At 38.2% G+C, this 20,329-nt stretch overlaps 2 protein-coding genes across 2 annotated transcripts in view; one reads left to right on the top strand and one right to left on the bottom strand.

The window, feature by feature from the left end:
• LOC116469229 (putative olfactory receptor 10J6) overlaps positions 1-20,329 on the top strand; it is a 146,512-nt gene that overhangs the window by 83,565 nt on the left and 42,618 nt on the right. The window lies entirely within an intron of this gene.
• LOC116469231 (olfactory receptor 10J5) lies at positions 4,996-5,925 on the bottom strand. Its single transcript, XM_032154040.2, has one exon. It carries the CDS (start codon positions 5,923-5,925, stop codon positions 4,996-4,998), a length of 930 nt encoding a protein of 309 aa, XP_032009931.1.

Below are 20,329 nucleotides of genomic sequence, written 5' to 3'. Positions count from 1 at the left end.
TCTCTCTTTCTGAGACTTCAAGCACATGTACATTAGATGTATTGTAGCACACGTCATTGAGACTCTGTTAATTGTTATTCATTTTTTCTCTGTTTTTCAGATTCAATAATTTTTATTAATCACTCTCAAGTTCATTGACCCTTTATTTCTACCAACACCAGTCTACTGTTAAACAGTAAATTTTTATTTCACATATTTTAATTTTCAGTTCTAGATTTCTTGACTGAGATTCTACATATCTTTATTTATTATAAGAATATTTTTCTGTAAGTTCTTGAACTAGCTACTTCAAAGTCCCTGACTACTGAATGGAGTCATCTTAGGGTTGATGTGTTGACTCATTTTCTCTTGATAGGGGTCACAATGTTGTTTTTTTCCCAGTGTTGAGTATTTTGTAATTACATTCTGAAAATTGTGGATGATAAATTATAGAGGTTCTGGATTCATTAACCTGGAGGCACTTGCTATCTCTGAGTGGGCTTAATCTCATGAAGTTTTACTAGAACAAAGTTCTTGAACTTGTCAAACTCATTCACCTTGACCTGCTATGAATACATGCAAGGATGAAATTCACCAATTGATTTAGGAATTTTTTTCTCTGGGTCTTCACAGTACTCTGTGTATTGCATTAATCACACTACACTGAAATGGGTTGCAAGTAGATTGTTAGCTACTCAATGCAAGACTCGGGTCTTATTTATCTCTACATTCCTAGTGCCTAACCCAGTGTCTGACACTCAGAGTGAACAGGCATTTCATATTTGTTGAAGTAACAAACTAAATAATTAAAGAATCGAAACTATACAATTCTAACACAAAGTTTATAAAATACTGGAATATGAGAGTCTTTTAATTCAGAAGCAAAGATGATATAAGCTCAGTTCTAACTGACAATATCACTGAACCACAACACGAGATACAGTTAAGTGCCCATGGTAAACGTTTTTAAAAATATATTCATGATCATCAATATATATTTTATTTACAGAGTCAGGGAAGGAATTAGAACATTTTAGAAAAAGTTCATCAATTCTAAGTGAAATGAAGTTTTAGGATCTCAAAAATAAAGTTTATTCATTGTACTTTATTCTCTGATGAGAATTAATACAGTGTGTGTGTGTGCGTGCGTGCACACGTGTGTTTGAATGAATGGATGAAGTAATAAAAATGGACAAAGAATAAAAAGCATGGAATTCAGAATTACTAGATTTGTAGTTAAGGCTCACTTCTATTTTAGTCCTACTGCTAGTTCTAACAATGAATATGACCTTGGAAAAGTAATTTAAACTACCATTTGCAATGGATATATCTGAAAACTGTGGGACTAATACCTTATAGGAGTGCTATAAGAATCAAATGGGATGATGAACACAAAAGACCTTTGTAAACTCTAAAGAGCTATATAAACATTAAAGATGGTTATTAAATGAAAAAATGCAAATAAAGCATTTTATCGCAATGCCCATTATACCTAAAGCTTTTAAATGTTAGCACCCTCCCACAAAAATATACATGTGCATGCATGTATACATATACACACACACCACATACACTCACACTTGTGTTTACACCTTAGCGGCACAACAGAACTAACTTAGGTTCTTGTACCCTTTAAATATGTCTTTTTAAAAGTTAAGCTCTCTGTGACACATACTAACTGCTTATCTTTGGCTTAAGTTTATCTATCCTGCCCACTTCCATCCTTTCTCTTCTCCCAGAAACATTTGCACCCATCAATAAAATGTTTTATTTCACTCGTTGCTGGGAGTGATGGAGCCATCATCTCCTCTAATCCATTATAGGTTACAACTGATGAATGTAAAAGGATACCAGGTAAAACTAGTTTTCTCTAAAGAAGTTACAAAATCAACACCGTAAAAATCATTTACAGAAGTTATAAGATCCATAATAGTCTTTTCATAATTTTCCTAAAGATAAATGTTTAAATGTCTTAACCCTTGATTTTATATGTCAAGCTATCAAGCAATTATTTTAAAGATTGTCAAAATAATGGTCCTGCTTATAGCTAAAACATATTAATCCAGTGTGCAATTTTAAATGACTAACTAATGTAAATATATGATAAATAGCTGAGTTTGTTAGGCAATCTTGCAATGAAGGAAAATAATTTCAAGTATGCACTCAGGATTGTCACCTGTACTCTGTTATTTTCTCTGTTACTTGATTTTAGGTAAAAGGAGTCTATCAGACAAACAGAAAGAATATAACAAGATGTATCTATCAAAAAATACACCTGAGGAAACCCTTGGACAAGACTTTTTACTCAATAGATGTTCACACGTTCATTTATGCAAAGGTCTATTAAGCACTTACTTTTTGCCAGACTAGTATTCAACAGGGCAATGGGCATACAGGTGAATAAAACACCTGCCCAACTAACACTTTTGCCTTTTTCAGGTTTGTGTGTCTCTGTCAGACTCTTCTCTTTCCCTTATCATCTTCCCTCATCCTTTGCAGACACCAGTTGACCCAATGCCACAAAAAGTTAATTAAATATCACCTCTCTATGAATGTTCTCTGACCTTCTAAATAGATTCCTTTTCTGAACAACGCCTCTGACCCCAAACAACAATCCTGTGCATGTGCCTTTAGCAAGTTTTTGTACTTCTTGTTATTTTGTCTGCCTTCCCACTGGACTGTGAATAACATGAAACAGAATCTCTGCATTAGTCATTATTGTAACCCCAGAGATAGTTAACTGCTTGACACATAGTGCTTGAAAAAGGTACATAGATTTAATAAATACGTGATATTATGACTGTTTCTGGTGAATAAAAGAGCTTAACAAAAAACATATTAAATAATAAAAGTATTTGAAATGTACAAAAGAAGAAAAATAAAGGAGCATGGATAGAGTGAGACATTGGGGAATAAACATGATGATGATAAAGACAACAAAAACAATTGAGATAGTGAAAATAACCACCACATTAACTATCAATGTAAGCATTTTGCATAGACAATAGGAAGCAGCAACAAAATGACTCACTTTTCTTAATTCATCCTCCAGGAGGGACCTGTGACCGCATAGACCTACCCACTCTTATGCTATTGCACTTTGCCTGTAGATGCTGCTTTCTCTAGTGAGTCTAAATCCATGCAAAGTATGTAAAACAACTAACACTAGTGGGGTATTCACTCATCCACAAAGTGTTAGAGGAGCAGGAATGGTATTGAAACACTTAAGGAATACAGGAGGGAATACAGGAAGGGATGGAAGAAGACAGAAAAATTTTCAGTAAGACAACACTTGGCCTCTGATATTCCCCCATAACCCATTATTCCTCAACCTCAAAGCTGAGAACCACCCATACCTTCCATATTCTCTAACTAGTGTGAGAACAGCAATGCCTATATAGGCAAAACTGGACCAGGTCAAGGGATCCTTATTTAAGAGGGTGTAAGGATATTGTGGAAGTCAATAGTCTCTGAAGGAAGAAAGTTGGATCTTGTCTCATATTTCTGTTTGGATTTGAGGGAAGAAATACTTATGCCAGAGTTAATTCTCTAAGAATACGATGAAAAGGTCACATTAACACTTACATTAGAAATGTAGTGAATAATTTTTAAAAAGTTTAAAAATCCTCTGACACCTGCCCAGGCACCCCCTAGAAAACTATGAACCTCAGGTTAAGACATCTTTTGGAAAGGATATCAGGCTGGTCAGTAGGGAGACCCTGCTTTCAGCTGTGATGTTATCCAACTGGGACAGCCAGTTGGGGATCAAGGGGACTCTGTGCAGAGACCCTTCACCTCCAGTTTGTGACCTCCTCACAAAGGGATCCATAGAAGATAGAGAAGATCACAGGTCACCTAGAAGACACTTAACCCTATTTCTGTGGTTAGGAACAGAAAAATAAAACTGGAGAGTAAGAGACAGGAACTGACTGGAGGATGGAACAACAGTAGATGTCAGGAGTGTGTGAAAACAGATGTTTCCATACCTGTGTCTCTTAGAAAGTACCTTCCAGCTCTGTTTCAGAGTAGAGATAAACTCTGGTGGGAAGATTCATAAAACAAAATATTCCCACAATGTTTCCCATTGAGGGTATACAATAATGTAGCATAGTTTTGCTTATTTTACAAATAAATATCTGGAGAAACATGAAGTTTGCACAGTTTGCTGAGAGAATGGACGTTAATGGCATTTACCTTGAACCCTAGAATTAGTACAACCAATATCTGAGACAACAACTTCAATGTCACCGAAGCTACTACATATAAATTAAAAATCTAAAAAGCTACCATAAGTTGAAAAGAGACGAGTCTTTATGAAAAGTGCATCTGGATAAAAATGTAGTTTCAGAGAAAAGCCACCAGTATGTGTTCTTTCTGCTTATCCCCTAGGGAACAGCAGAGATTTCTGCCTTGATTGCACAGAAGGAAGGAATACACATAGAAATGAACACTATTTGAGGAGTGAATACAGCTGGATAATAAAAGAAGAGACTTTTTTTCAAAGCTGTTCATTTTTCAATCAGCAAGAATTAAGATATAATTACAAAATAACTGTCACATGGAATATTATTTGACTCCTGAGAATGAAATCTTTCTTTTTTATGTAAGCAGAGAGAAATAAAGGTTGGTGTCTCTGTGGCTTATTTCCCTAACACTGCTGCCACCTATGTTCCCACTACCTCTACTCCACATCCCCTAACCAGACAAGCTCAAAGATTTGACTGTCAGAGAGTTCAGGTAAAATGAGAGCCAAAAAGCTTTCAAAACTGAAATCTTCAAGCACAGAAACAAGTAGTCTTAATCCAGCTTGGAGTGATTCTTGTATCTGGTAACAAAATTCACCAGAGCAGAAATCCTGCTTTCTGCCATGCCTAGAACGCTAAACAGACAAGCATTTCTATTCTCTGACGGTATTCTCAACAAATATTATATTTGATGAGCTTGTGTATTGTGGCATGTTTGTGAGTAGACACACTACACTGGGCTAATGGTCTCTTAATGAAATAATCCAATCCATTAAGAACTATTTCTGCCCACAACTCTGCATAGGGCATCCTTGACGTCCTTGTTTCTCAGACTGTAAACAACAGGGTTCAGCAGGGGAGTGATGATGGTGTACGTCACTGAGAGAAGAAGGTCTTTTTTTATTGAACTTTCTGACTTCGGCTTGAGGTAAGCAATGGAGGCACAGCCATAGTGGACAATGACCACAGTGAGGTGGGAGGCACAGGTGGCAAAGGTCTTCTTCCGGCCCTCAGCTGAGGCAATTTGAAGGATGGAAGAGATGACAAGGACATAGGAGATAAATATCAGGCCTATGGGCACAAAAATCACAAATGAACTTACACCATAATTTATTATCTCATTGATAGTGGTATCAATGCAAGAAAGTTTCATGACTGGGTAAATGTCACAAAAGAAGTGGTCAACCACTGTGCCACAGAAGGGCAAATTGAACATGGCCGTCACATGGAGAACTGCCATAGTCAGACCAATGCCAAAGGACCCACACACTAGCTGGGCACATAGTCCCTTGCTCATGATGACAGTGTACCTCAGGGGCCTGCAGATGGCCACATAGCGGTCATAGCCCATTGCAGTAAGCAGGAAGCAATTATTAGTGGCCAAGATAACAAAAAAGAACATTTGGGTAGCACAGCCTGCCAAGGAGATAGGTTGGTCATGAAAAATGAGGCTGGAAAGCATTTGTGGCACAATGACCAGTGTGTACACTGTCTCTGAACTAGCCAGCATGCTTAGAAAGAAATACATGGGAGTGTGGAGATGATGGTCAATGCAGATGATAGTCACAATGATGATGTTAGCAACCAGAGTTAAAATGTAGACAGTTAGGAAAACCACAAAGAGGGTTATCTGATGATTTCCAAAGCTAGAAAATCCCAAGAAGATGAATTCTGTCACTTCTGTGAAGTTCTTTCTCTGCATTCTGCTATTCAGTGTCTGAAAGCAATAAATGGAGTCAACAAGGAGTAAATTCTCAACAGCAATTGGACTTTAAAACAAAGAAAAATGATAACTGTACCGAGACTGAATCCAATTTCCTTCTTTTTGATCATGATGCTCATGCAGGGTCCTTGCACATGAAGAGAGAAGCCTACTTGTGCCTCTTTGGGGCTTTATACATATGAACATTGTCACTGTAGAGCAAACTACTTTCTGTGCATGGAGAGGGTTTCTGCATGCCTGCTCACCTCACAGACATTATAGTGATGTTAGGAAGGGAAAAAGACAGCAAGGAGAAAGCCATGCTCTATATTTCAACCAATAATAATATCCACTCTTTAAACCCTCTTAACAAGGAGGACTCCAGTGCAGCGAAGTGACATGTCAAAAAAACCATAAAGACGAAAGTTTTGCAAAAAAAAAAAAAAAAGATATAGCAGTTTGAAATATTTGAAGACGGAAAACTTTGAGACACGGTCGCTGGATTTCATAACAGGGTCACCAAGGAGCTTTTACACAGTGTTTCAGTTGAATTATGAATGTAGGAACTTGATTTTGGAGAGGTAATGTGGTCCAAATATGTTATTGTACTCTCAAAACAGAACAACTACAACACAAATTCTGCCATTATCTCTCTACTAAAATTGATCACTCAAGTCCCATCAAAGAAATCTTTTTTTTTTTTTTTTGCTGATTCCAGTAGGCATTTTGAGTGAAGTCAGGAAGAGAGAGCTGTGACAGAAAACATTGTGTAGTTGCCACTGTCATTATAAAGGATTGGGACAACTTGAGGTGTAGAAGAGACTCCGGGGTTGAGAGAGGAATCTGCAGCTACCTGTAGCCCAACTGGCTTAACTATTTTTAAAAATATGGTGAACATACAATTTTGAGAAGCAGAGACACTAATCCCCTTTGTCAAAAAGCAAGCACATATAAACTCTACGGAGAGCATACATCTGATCCTATGGTTCTCTCTAGTGACCATCTTATTGTTCTCCCTTTATTTTCAGAAGTATTAAAACAGACTTTCTTTCCCACTCTCCATAATTCCCTGCAAGTTGGCTTTGGCATGTTCATGCCCATGAGATTGTTTGCTCAAATGTCACCAAAGAATTCTCCATTGCTAAGGCCACTGGACTTTGCTTTATCTCCTTTTTCTCATCTTTCTCTGTTTTAACACTTCGAACTCGTGCCTCATGGAAACATTCTTTGACCTTGGTTTCCATGAAGCCACACTGTTTTTCTCTCTTCCCAGCACTCATTTCGTTACCTTCCATGAATCTGCTCATTCTCCCTCTACCATAATTATGTATGCTCTTCTCTGGTCAATCTTGGCCCTTGTGTGTGCGATTTTTATGATGATTGTTCTCAAACCTCTATTTTCATCACCAATCTTTTTCCCAAGTCTCCAACTTACCTCCCTCTTGGCTTCTCTATTAGTGTTTCTTGCAATCATAATAAATTTCATATTTTTGAAAGTAAACTAAACATTAACCTTTCTTATACTGATAAAAAGCTCTCTATTTCAATTTTTCTGTCTTCTTTAATGACCTTGTCATTATACCTGTACATTAATGGGTCAACATTTTGGAGCCATATCTATTTTGACATCACATTCAGTAGGCTTTTTCTTTAAAGTTATGTCTCCTGTCTGTACAATTTCTGAATTCACAATGACCTACTTAAGACTAGGGTACCAAATCTTCTAGCCAGAATAATAAAACATATTCCCATTCTAAAATTTATATGAATACGTGGAAGACCAAGAATGCTAAAACAATTTTAGGAAACAAGTGCAAAGTTAAACAACTTACACTACTTCATTTGAAGACTATAGTAATCAACATAGTATGGTATTGATGCAAGTGCAGGCAATAGAAAAAAACAGAGAGTCCAAAAGTAGACCCACAAATATATAGCCACTGATTTTTGATAAAGTGCTAAGGTATCTCAGTGACAGTATTTTCAACAAATGTTGCTAGAAAAAATGAATGTCCATATGGGAAAAATAAACCTCAAACCTTATCTCATGTCACACACACACACACACACACACAAATTCAGAATGAATCACAGATATGTATATAGAAGATAAAGCTATACAAATTCCAGACAAAAATAAGAAATAAAATCTTCAATACCTTGAAATGAGCAAAGATTTCCTAGATACAAAACAAAAAGCGGTGGTCGGAGCCAAGATGGCCAAATAGGAACAGCTCCAGTCTACAGCTCCAAGCATGAGCGATGCAGAAGACAAATGATTTCTGCATTTCTGACTGAGGTACCGGGTTCATCTCACTGGGGATTGTCGGACAGTGGGTGCAGGACAGTGGGTGCAGTGCACCGAGCATGAGCCAAAGCAGGGTGAGGCATCATCTCACCCAAGAAGTGCAAGGGGTCAGGGAATTCCTTTTCCTAGCCAAGGAAATGGGTGACAGATGGCACCGGGAAAATCGGGTGTCTCCCACCCTAACACCGTGCTTTTCTGACTGTCTTAGCAAATGGCACACCAGGAGATTATATCCTGCGCCTGGCTCAGAGGGTCCTACGCCCATGGAGCCTTGCTCATTGCTAGCACAGCAGTCTGAGATCAAACTGCAAGGTGGCAGCGAGGCTGGGGGAGGGTCGCCTGCCATTGCTGAGGCTTGAGTAGGTAAACAAAGTGGCCTGGAACTGGGTGGAGCCCACCACAGCTCAAGGAGGCCTGCCTTCCCCTGTAGACTCCACCTCTGGGGGCAGGGCATAGCCAAACAAAAGGCAGCAGAAACCTCTACAGACTTAAATGTCCCTGTCTGACAGCTTTGAAGAGAGTAGTGGTTCTCCCAGCACACAGCTGGACATCTGAGAATGGACAGACTGCCTCCTCAAGTGGGTCCCTGACCCTTGAGTAGCCTAACTGGGAGGCACCCCCCAGTAGGGACAAACTGACACCTCACAGGGCCGGGTACCCCTCTGAGACAAAACTTCCAGAGGAACAATCAGGCAGCAACTTTTGCTGTTCACCAGTTTTCGCTGTTCTGCAGCCTCCACTGCTGATACCCAGGAAAACAGCGTCTGGAGTGGACCTCTGGCAAACTCCAACAGACCTGCAGCTGAGGGTCCTGAATGTTAGAAGAAAAACTAACAAACAGAAAAGACATCCACACCAAAACCCCACCTGTACATCACCATCATCAAAGACCAAAGGTAGATAAAACCACAAAGATGGGGAAAAAACAGAGAAGAAAAACTGAAAATTCTAAAAATCAGAGCACCTCTTCTCCTCCAAAGGAATGCAGCTCCTCACCAGCAATGGAACAAAGCTGGACAGAGAATGACTTTGACGAGTTGAGAGAAGAAGGCCTCAGATGATCAAACTTCTCTGAGCTAAAGGAAGAAGTTCGAACCAATGGCAAAGAAGTTAAAAAGGTTGAAAAAAGATTAGATGAATGGGTAACTAGAATAACCAATGGAGAGAAGTCCTTAAAGGACCTGATGGAGCTGAAAATCATGGCTTGAGAACTACGTGATGAATGCACAAGCCTCAGTAGCCGATTCAATCAACTGGAAGAAAGGGTATCAGTGATAGAAGATCAAAGGAATGAAATGAAGCAAGAAGAGAAGTTTAGAGAAAAAAGAATAAAAAGAAATGAACAAAGCCTCCAAGAAATATGGGACTATGTGAAAAGACCAAATCTATGTCTGATTGGTGTATCTGAAAGTGACGGGGAGAATGGAACCAAGGTGGAAAACACTCTGCAGGATACTATCCAGGAGAACTTCCCCAATCTAGCAAGGCAGGCCAATATTCAAATTCAGGAAATACAGAGAATGCCACAAAGATACTCCTCGAGAAGAGCAACTCCAAGACACATAATTGTCAGATTCACCAAAGTTGAAATGAAGGAAAAAATATTAAGGGCAGCCAGAGAGAAAGGTTGGGTTACCCACAAAGAGAAGCCCATCAGAATAACAGCTGATCTCTTGGCAGAAACTCTGCAAGCCAGAAAAGAGTGGGGGCCAATATTCAACATTCATAAAGAAAATAATTTTGAACCCAGAATTTCATATCCAGCCAAACTAAGCTTCATAAGTGAAGGAGAAATAAAATACTTTACAAGACAAGCAAATACTGAGAGATTTTGTCACCACCAGGCCTGTCCTAAAAGAGCTCCTGAAGGAAGCACTCAACATGGAAAGGAAAAACCGGTACAAGTCACTGCAAAAACATGCCAAATTGTAAAGACCATCAAGGCTAGGAAGAAACTGCATCAACTAATGAGCAAAATAACCAGCTAACATCATAATGACAGGATCAAATTCACACATAACAATAGTAACCTTAAATGTAAATGGGCTAAATGCTCCAATTAAAAGACACAGACTGGCAAATTGGATAAAGAGTCAAGACCCATCAGTGTGCTGTATTCAGGAAACCCATCTCACGTGCAGAGACACACATAGGCTCAAAATAAAGGGATGGAGGAAGATCTACCAAGCAAATGGAAAACAAAAAAAGGCAGAAGTTGCAATCCTAGTCTCTGATAAAACAGACATTAAACCAACAAAGATCAAAAGAGACAAAGAAGGCCATTACATAATGGTAAAGGGATCAATTCAACAAGAAGAGCTAACTCTCCTAAATATATATGCACCCAATACAGGAGCACCCAGATTCATAAAGCAAGTCCTTAGAGACCTACAAAGAGACTTAAGACTCCCACACAATAATAATGGGAGAATTTAACACCCCACTGTCAACATTAGACAGAACAATGAGACAGAAAGTTAAGAGGGATATCCAGGAATTGAACTCAGCTCTGCACCAAGCGGACCTAATAGACATCTACAGAACTCTCCACCCCAAATCAACAGAATGTACATTCTTCTCAGCACCACACCACACCTATTCCAAAACTGACCACATAGTTGGAAGTAAAGCACTCCTCAGCAAATGTAAAAGAACAGAAATTCTAACAAACTCTCTCTCAGACCACAGTGCAATCAGACTAGAATTCAGGATTAAGAAGCTCACTCAAAACCGCTCAACGACATGGAAACTGAACAACCTGCTCCTGAATGATTACTGGGTACATAATGAAATGAAGGCAGAAATAAAGATGTTCTTTGAAACCAACGAGAACAAAGACACGACGTACCAGAATCTCTGGGACACATTTAAAGCAGTGTGTAGAGGGAAATTTACAGCACTAAATGCCCATAAGAGAAAGAAGGAAAGATCTAAAATTGACACCCTAACATCACAATTAAAAGAACTAGAGAAGCAAGAGCAAACACATTCAAAAGCTAGCAGAGGGCAAGAAATAACTAAGATCAGAGCAGAACTGAAGGAAATACAGACACAAAAAACCTTCAAAAAAATCAACAAATCCAGGATCTGGTTTTTTGAAAAAATCAACGAAATTGATAGACTGCTAGCAAGACTAATAAAGAAGAAAAGAGAGAAGAATCAAATAGATGCAATAAAAAATGATAAAGGGGATATCACCACTGATCCCACAGAAATACAAACTACCATCAGAGAATACTATAAACACCTCTACGCAAATACACTAGAAAATCTGGAAGAAATGGATAAATTCCTCGACACATATATCCTCCCAAGACTAAACCAAGAAGAAGTTGAATCTCTGAATAGACCAATAACAGGCTCTGAAATTGAGGCAATAAGCAGTAGCTTACCAACCAAAAAAAGTCAAGGACCAGATGGATTCACAGCTGACTTCTACCAGAGGCACAAGGAGGAGCTGGTACCATTCATCTGAAACTATTCCAACCAATAGAAAAAGAGGGAATCCTCCCTAACTCATTTTATGAGGCCAGCATCATCCTGATACCGAAGCCTGGCAGAGACACAACAAAAAAAAGAGAATTTTAGACCAATATCCCTGATGAACATCGATGCAAAAATCCTCAATAAAATACTGGGAAACTGGATCCAGCAGCACATCAAAAAGCTTATCCACCATGATCAAGTGGGCTTCATCCCTGGGATGCAAGGCTGTTTCAACATATGCAAATCAATAAACTTAATCCAGCATATAAACAGAACCAAAGACAAAACCCACATGATTATCTCAATAGATGCAGAAAAGGCTTTGGACAAAATTCAACAACCCTTCATGCTAAAAACTCTCAATAAATTAGGTATTGATGGGACGAATCTCAAAATAATAAGAGCTATCTATGACAAACCCACAGCCAATATCATACTGAATGGGCAAAAACTGGAAGCATTCCCTTTGAAAACTGGCACAAGACAGGGATGCCCTCTCTCACCACTCCTATTCAACATAGTGTTGGAAGTTCTGGCCAGGGCAATCAGGCAGGAGAAGGAAATAAAGGGTATTCAATTAGGAAAAGAGAAAGTCAAATTGTCCCTGTTTGCAGATGACATGATTGTATATCTAGAAAACCCCATTGTCTCAGCCCAAAATCTCCTCAAGCTGATAAGCAACTTCAGCAAAGTCTCAGGATACAAAATCAATGTACAAAAATCACAAGCATTCTTATACACCAATAACAGACAAATAGAGAGCCAAATCATGAGTGAACTCCCATTCACAATTGCTTCAAAGAGAAAAATACCTAGAAATCCAACTTACAAGGGATGTGAAGGACCTCTTCAAGAAGAACTACAAACCACTGCTCAATGAAATAAAAGAGAATACAAACAAATGGAAGAACATTCCATGCTCATGGGTAGGAAGAATCAATATCGTGAAAATGGCCATACTGCCCAAGGTAATTTATAGATTCAATGCCATCCCCATCAAGCTACCAATGACTTTCTTCACATAATTGGAAAAAACTACTTTAAAGTTCATATGCAACCAAAAAAGAGCCCACATCACCAAATCAATCCTAAGCCAAAAGAACAAAGCTGGAGGCATCACTCTCCCTGACTTCAAACTATACTACAAGGCTACAGTAACCAAAACAGCATGGTACTGGCACCAAAACAGAGATATAGACCAATGGAACAGAACAGAGCCCTCAGAAATAATGCCACATATCTACAACTATCTGATCTTTGACAAACCTGACAAAAGCAATGGGGAAAGGATTCCCTATTTAATACATGGTGCTGGGAAAACTGGCTAGCCATATGTAGAAAGCTGAAACTGGATCCCTTCCTTACACCTTATACAAAAATTAATTCAAGATTCATTAAAGACTTACACGTTAGACCTAAAACCATAAAAACCCTAGAAGAAAACCTAGGCAATACCATTCAGGACATAGGCATGGGCAAGGACTTCATGTCTAAAACACCAAAAGCAATGGCAACAAAAGCCAAAATTGACAAATGAGATCTAATTAAACTAAAGAGCTTCTGCACAGCAAAAGAAACTACCATCAGAGTGAACAGGCAACCCACAGAATGGGAGAAAATTTTCGCAACCTACACATCTGACAAAGTGCTAATATCCAGAATCTACAATGAACTCCAACAAATTTACAAGAAAAAAACAAACAACCCCATCAAAAAGTGGACAAAAGATATGAACAGACACTTCTCAAAAGAAGACATTTATGCAGCCAAAAAACACATGAAAAAATAAATGCTCATCATCACTGGCCATCAGAGAAATGCAAATCAAAACCACAGCGAGATACCATCTCACACCAGTTAGAATGACCATCATTAAAAAGTCAGGAAACAACAGGTGCTGGAGAGGATGTGGAGAAATAGGAACACTTTTATACCATTGGTGGGACTGTAAACTAGTTCAACCATTGTGGAAGTCAGTGTGGCAATTCCTCAGGGATCTAGAACTAGAAATATCATTTGACCCAGCCATCCCATTACTAGGTATATACCCAAAGGATTATAAATCATGCTGCTATAAAGACACATGCACACGTATGTTTATTGCGGCACTATTCACAATAGCAAAGACTTGGAACCAAGCCAAATGTCCAACAATCATAGACTGGTTTAAGAAAATGTGGCACATATACACCATGGAATACTATGCAGCCATAAAAAATGATGAGTTCATGTCCTTTGTAGGGACATGGATGAAACTGGAAACCATCATTCTCAGCAAACTATCACAAGGACAAAAAACCAAACACCGCATGTTCTCACTCATAGATGGGAATTGAACATTGAGAACACATGGACACAGGAAGGAGAACATCACACACCGGGGCCTGTTGTGGGGTGCAGGGAGGGTTGAGGGATAGCATTAGGAGATATACCTAATGTTAAATGACGAGTTAATGGGTGCAGCACACCAACATGGCACATGTATACATATGTAACAAACCTGCATGTTGTGCACATGTACCCTAAAACTTAAAATATAATAAAAAGAAGCATAATCCATAAAAGAACAAAATCACAAATCAAAAGCTTCTAACCTTCAAAAGACATATTTAGAAAAATTAAAAGGCTTGGGCAGGTGCGGTGGCTCATACCTGTAATCCCAGCACTTTGGGAGGCTGAGACAAGCTAATCACTTGAGGCCATGAGTTCGACACCAGCCTGGGCAACATGGCAAAACCTCATCTCTACTAAAAATACAAAAATTAGCTCATTTTGTGGCACACACTGGTAATCCCAGCTGCTCAGGAGGCTGAGGCATGAGAATCACTTGAACCTGGGAGGTGGAGGTTGCAGTGAGCCAAGATTGTGCCACTGCACTCCAGCCTGGGTGACAGAGTGAGACCATATCAAAAAGAAAAAAAGAAAAGAAAGAAATAAAAGATAAATGAAAAGGAAAACCACAAGTAGGAGTAAATATTTACAATACATATGTCTAAAATTGTAACCAGCATATATAAAGAATTCTTATAATTCAATAGTAAGACACATTTTTCATGGACAAAATATTTGAAGAGACATTTCACAAAAATAAGATATAGAAATGTTCAGTAAGCACAGGAAAGAATTCTCAACATCATTAACCATTAAAAACTTGTAAAATAAAACTACAGTGAGATACCACTGCATGCCCATTTGAATGGCTGACATTTAAAAGCCTAACAACAAAGAATTTTGGCAAGTAAGTAAAGAAATTGAAGCTTAAACATTGCTGGTGGAAATGTAAAATAGAATCACAAGTTGGAGAACAATTTGGCAGTTTTTTATAAAGTTAAATATGTACTTACTCCATGACTCAGTAATTTTTTCTGCATGTTGACACAATAGGAATAAAAACATGTGTCCACACAGAGACAGGTATGTGTAAATGGCCCTATCAGCTTTCTTCCTAAATGTCAAAAAGCTGCAAATAACCTAAATGTCCAAGAAATAAGGCATCCATATAATGAAACACTGCTCAGCAATAAGAGGAACAAATTTCTAATACTAACAGCAACATGGCTGAATCTTTAAAACAGTATGCTGAATCAAGTCAGAAACAAAAGAGTTAATACTGTATGATTCTATTTATATGATACTCTAGAAATACAAATCTAATTTATACTGACAAAAAAAGTGGTTGCCAGAATTGCTGGGGAATTGACTAAAAAAGAACACAAGGGAACTTATTGGGGTAAAAGAAATGTTATTGATTGTGAAGGTGGTAATACAGGTGCATAAATTTGTCAAAACTCACAAAAATGTATACCAAAAAAATTGATAAACTTTGTTATGTTATGTTTTAATTGTATTGTATTGTATTATATTATGCCATGTAATATTATATTGTATCATACTGCATTATACTTCATCATAGTTAATTCATCTGGGCATGAGTAAGATTTTATCCCTAGGAATCTGTTGCTACTAGACTTACCATCCTTTAGGTGGGCTTATTATGATGGAAGAAACATTGGAATTGACTGGGACTTGGGAAATCTGGAACCTGATCTGGAGTCTGTCATTATCAAAACATGTGGTCTGGGGCAAATATGTCTCCATGGCCTCAAATGCAAAATAAGGAGCTTAAACAAGATTGTCTCTAAGTTCTAATATACTAATCATATGTCACTTCTCTGGTCTGGTAAGTACACCTCTGCTGGGCTGATAAGGCCCTGCACTATCAGACTATTCTTACACAGCCAATCTGCCATCTTCACTATCTCCTCCACTGCAAAAAAAGCCAACCTTCCCAGGGTCTAGGAACATTCCAATACCCATTGTCAAAGCTGTGCCTGTGTTCATATTTTTCTTCTTGCCTGGGCTGACCTCCAATCCCTGTTGCCCACCCAGATTCCAAGTCCTCTGTGCTTGGAAGCACATCCTCATCACTCCCAGTACATTCTTAACATAAAACCCCCAAATGAAATTATATTCTTATTCTTCGGTTAAATACAGAATGTTTAAACCACCAAATTAGATCTGTTTTTCATGTTTAAAAATTGTTTCTTAGGAGTATTTCAAGACTCAGCTCATTGCCTAGCATCTTCTTGAAATCATCTCACAACAACCCTGTTTCTCACTTCTCTTTCTTTCATAAAGCCTGTACCCAATGGTGTGCTGGAGGCAGCTTGCACCAGCTCACCAGAGAAGATTGCTAACATTCTTTCCCAGCTCCATATTCTGTAGTATCATCTGGTTAGATTAAGATCTGCTATGGAGAAATAGTGTTAACTCAGAAATGGACAATCAGTATCAGGACTATTTTCTTTCCTGGAGAGCTGATTGTTAAACATCTACCAACACACCACTGCCTTCATCCTTGCACCATATGCTGTGGCCCAGTCCATGTTATCTTGCATTATTGTCTGTTTTCTCCCATGTGTCAGTCTTATTTCCCAAATTAGATTGTAAACACTTTGAAAGAATGTGCCAGGGCTGTTAAACCTTCTCAGTCCTTCACACAATTCACTCAGAGAATCCTTCAATACGTACTAGGTGATTGAAGAGTATGAAGAATCTAGAATTATTATTGCATTATAATTGGAGCTCAATTTGCCAAGGAGACAGCATTAGCTACCCATGAAAACAGTGGGACTCAAACAATAAGGGATGCTTTTGTGTAGAATCCTGGCATAAATCTCAGTGTTTTTCTTCTAATCCTTCTTCACATTTTCCCACATGGAATCAGATGATAATGAAAAACTAGAGCAATCATGGGAAGAGACAAAAAAATGTTGCATGGGAAACAGAAGGGTCAGTTTTGACTTAGTGGCAAGTGATGTTAGAGCCTAGGAGGGATGAGTTTCTGAGTTATCAATAGGTGTCAGGTCTTTATTAGTTGACCTTGCCACCTCCTTATCTCTGCTAGTTGGTGAATGTGTCCACCATCCACATTGAGAGATTAGAGTAAGGAATAGTGTTAACAAAGTATCCCTAGGCACCAACATTACCACCATTCCTGGATCCTTTCTTTTTCTTATTATTGTGTAAATTTAAAGTTCATTAATTCTTGAATCAATCCTCAGCTCTACCACCTAACTACGAAGACTAGAGCAACTTGTTAGCCTCACCAACCCTCATTCTCATCTGTAAACAGGGTAACAAAAGTACTGACCTCAGAATAATATTGTGAAGATTAAATTATATAATTCATTCAAAGCCCTTAGCACAAAGTAGATGCTCAACAGTTGATATCTCTTAAAATTATCCTTGGTATTGCTCTGTAATAGGAAGAACGTATTCAAGAATTTTTTTAAAATCAACAAAAACAAAGAGAACAAAACAGTATGAGACAATAAAAGATGAGAGCACAAGAAAGAGAGAGAGAGATTGATGTGTAGATGATCCTCTTGGGAAAATAAGAGCACCGCAACAGACTGATAAAATAGCACAGCAAATGTTTTAGTCATGAAGATTATATGCCAAATAAAAAAGAAAAGAGGGACTAGAAAATTCTGAAGATGTGATAAGATAGAAAGAAGCTGTTATAGAATTTATTGGTACCTATAAAAAGGTATGTGTCTTTTATTTAAATCTGAATGAACCCATGAGAGAAAAGAATATAAAATCTTCAATTTATTTCCTGAAAATTGATGTTTCATGTAAATAACTACTAAAGAAAACAAACAAATAAACAAAACCCTATGGTTTCTTCTCCAGACACCTTGAAACACAAGCAAATTATAAGATGCCAGGCATGGATAAAGTGAACTCTTTAAACATCTGTGATTATAATAGCTATTTGAAGAATCCAAAGGAATAAAAATCCTTGTTTATAAGATGAATGTGAGAAAGACTCTGTAAGGCTCTGCTTTTAGAACTTGAGTCCAGTTGGCATATATGTGATGTTTTCCACCCAGAATTCTAGATCCTAGCCCAGGATAAGTACAGGAAAAAGTATGACTGGAACCTGCTCGAGCTAAGAAGGACACAAAGGTATCCCCATCACCTCTCAAATCTGGTCTGACAGTGTCTATAAAAACTAAACAAACAATAAAGCAAAAACCTGGTTCCTCTTCAGAGATATATACTCTTACAATTACTTACTGCTCCAAATAGATTGTAGCTTAGAGAAAGAATGGCATGTGACATTTCATGGATCTCCCAGGCTCTGAAAGCTATGTCTATAGGAGGAGAAAAAGAAGTTCCTATAAACTCAGAGATCAGGAGGAAAATCTCAGAGGAAAAGCCATGTTTTCTACACCTCCTCTCCTGGGTCTCTTTTTCTCAATACTTTCTGAGTATCTCAAGGGAAGCAATAGAATAAGACTCCAGACAGATACCAAGGAGACTTATTAAAAATGGGAATTTTTAATTTTCCCAGTAGTTGGTACTTTGAGATTTCTGGAGCAATTCTCTTAGACGGTTTATCTTCCCCTATTTTTGACTACATTGGGGGAGATTTTATATATATGGTGCAAGAATTTTTGTCTTTAAAAAATGATGGACTCCTATTCGACAGAGCATTGGAAGTTCTGGCCAGAGCAATCAGGCAAAAGCAAGAAATAAAGGTATTCAAATAGGAAAAGAGGAAGTCAAACTGCCTCTGTTTGCAGATGACATGATCCTGTATCTAGAAAACCCTTTATCTCAGCCCAAAAGCTACTTAAGCTGATAAGCAACTTCAACGAAGTTTCAGGATACAAAATCAATGTGCAAAAATCACAAGCATTCCTATACACCAAAAATAGACAAGCATAAAGCCAAATAATGAATGAACTCCCATTCACAATTACTAGAAAGAGAACAAAATACCTAGGAATACAGCTAACAAGGGAAGTGAAGGACCTCTTCAAGGAGAACTACAAACCACTGTTCAATGAAATCAGAGAGGACACAAACAAATGGAAAAACATTCCATGCTCCTGAATAGGAAGAATAAATATCGTAAAAATGGCCATACTGCCCAAAGTAATTTATAGATTCAATACTATCCCCATTAAACTACCATTGACGTTCTTCACAGAACTAGAAAAAACTACTTTAAAATTCACATGGAGGCTGGGAGCGGTGGCTCACACCTGTAATCTCAGCACTTTGAGAGGCCAAGGCGGGCGGATCACAAGGTCAGGAGATCAAGACTATCCTAGCTAACACAGTGAAACCCCACCTCTACTAAAAATACAAAAAAAAAAATAAATTAGCCAGGCATGTGGTGGGCACCTGTAGTCTCAGCTACTCGGGAGACTGAGGCAGAAGAATGGCGTGAACCCGGGAGGCGGAGCTTGCAGTGAGCTGAGATCACGCCACTTCACTGCAGCCTGGGAAACAGAGTGAGACTCCATCTCAAACAAACAAAAATTCATATGGAACCAAAAAAAGAGCTTGTATAGCCAAGACAATCCTAAGCAAAAGAACAAAGCTGGAGGCATCACACTACTTGGCTTCAAACTACACTACAAGGCTACAGTAACAAAAACAGCATGGTACTGGTACAAAAACAGACACATAGACCAATGGAACAGAACAGGGATTTCAGAAATGAGACTGAACATCTACAACCATCTGATCTTTGACAAACCTGACAAAAACAAGCAATGGGGAAAGAGTTCCCTATTTAATAAATGGTGCTGGGAAAACTGGCTAGCCATATGCAGAAAATTGAAATGACTCCTTCCTTACACCTTATACAAAAATTAACTCAAGATAGATTAAAGACTTAAATGTAAAACCCAAAACTATAAAAACCCTAGAAGAAAAGTTAGGTGATACCATTCAAGACATAGGCACAGGCGAAGATTTTATGACAAAAACGCCAAAAGCAATTGCAACAAAAGCAAAAATTGACAAATGGGATCTAATTAAACTAAAGAGCTTCTGCACAGCAAAAGAAACTATCATCAGAGTGAACAGACAACCTACAGAATGGGAGAAAAATTTTGAAATCTATCCATATGACAAAGGTCTAATATCCAGAATCTACCGGGAACTTAAACAAATTTACAAGAAAAAAAAAGAAAAACAAACAACCCCATTAAAAAGGGGACAAAGGATATGAACAGACACTTCTCAAAAGAAGACATTTATGCAGCCAGCAAACATACGAAAAAAAGCTCAACATCACTGATCACT

This window comes from Hylobates moloch, unplaced genomic scaffold (genome assembly GCF_009828535.3).
Source record: "Hylobates moloch isolate HMO894 unplaced genomic scaffold, HMol_V3 SCAFFOLD_5, whole genome shotgun sequence".
NCBI lineage: Eukaryota > Metazoa > Chordata > Mammalia > Primates > Hylobatidae > Hylobates > Hylobates moloch.
This window is presented reverse-complemented; position numbering and strand designations above follow the sequence as displayed.

Bases quoted from the DNA above. Each gene is read 5' to 3' on its own strand.
- LOC116469231 (XM_032154040.2), bottom strand. From the start codon at position 5,925: ATGCAGAGAAAGAACTTCACAGAAGTGACAGAATTCATCTTCTTGGGA.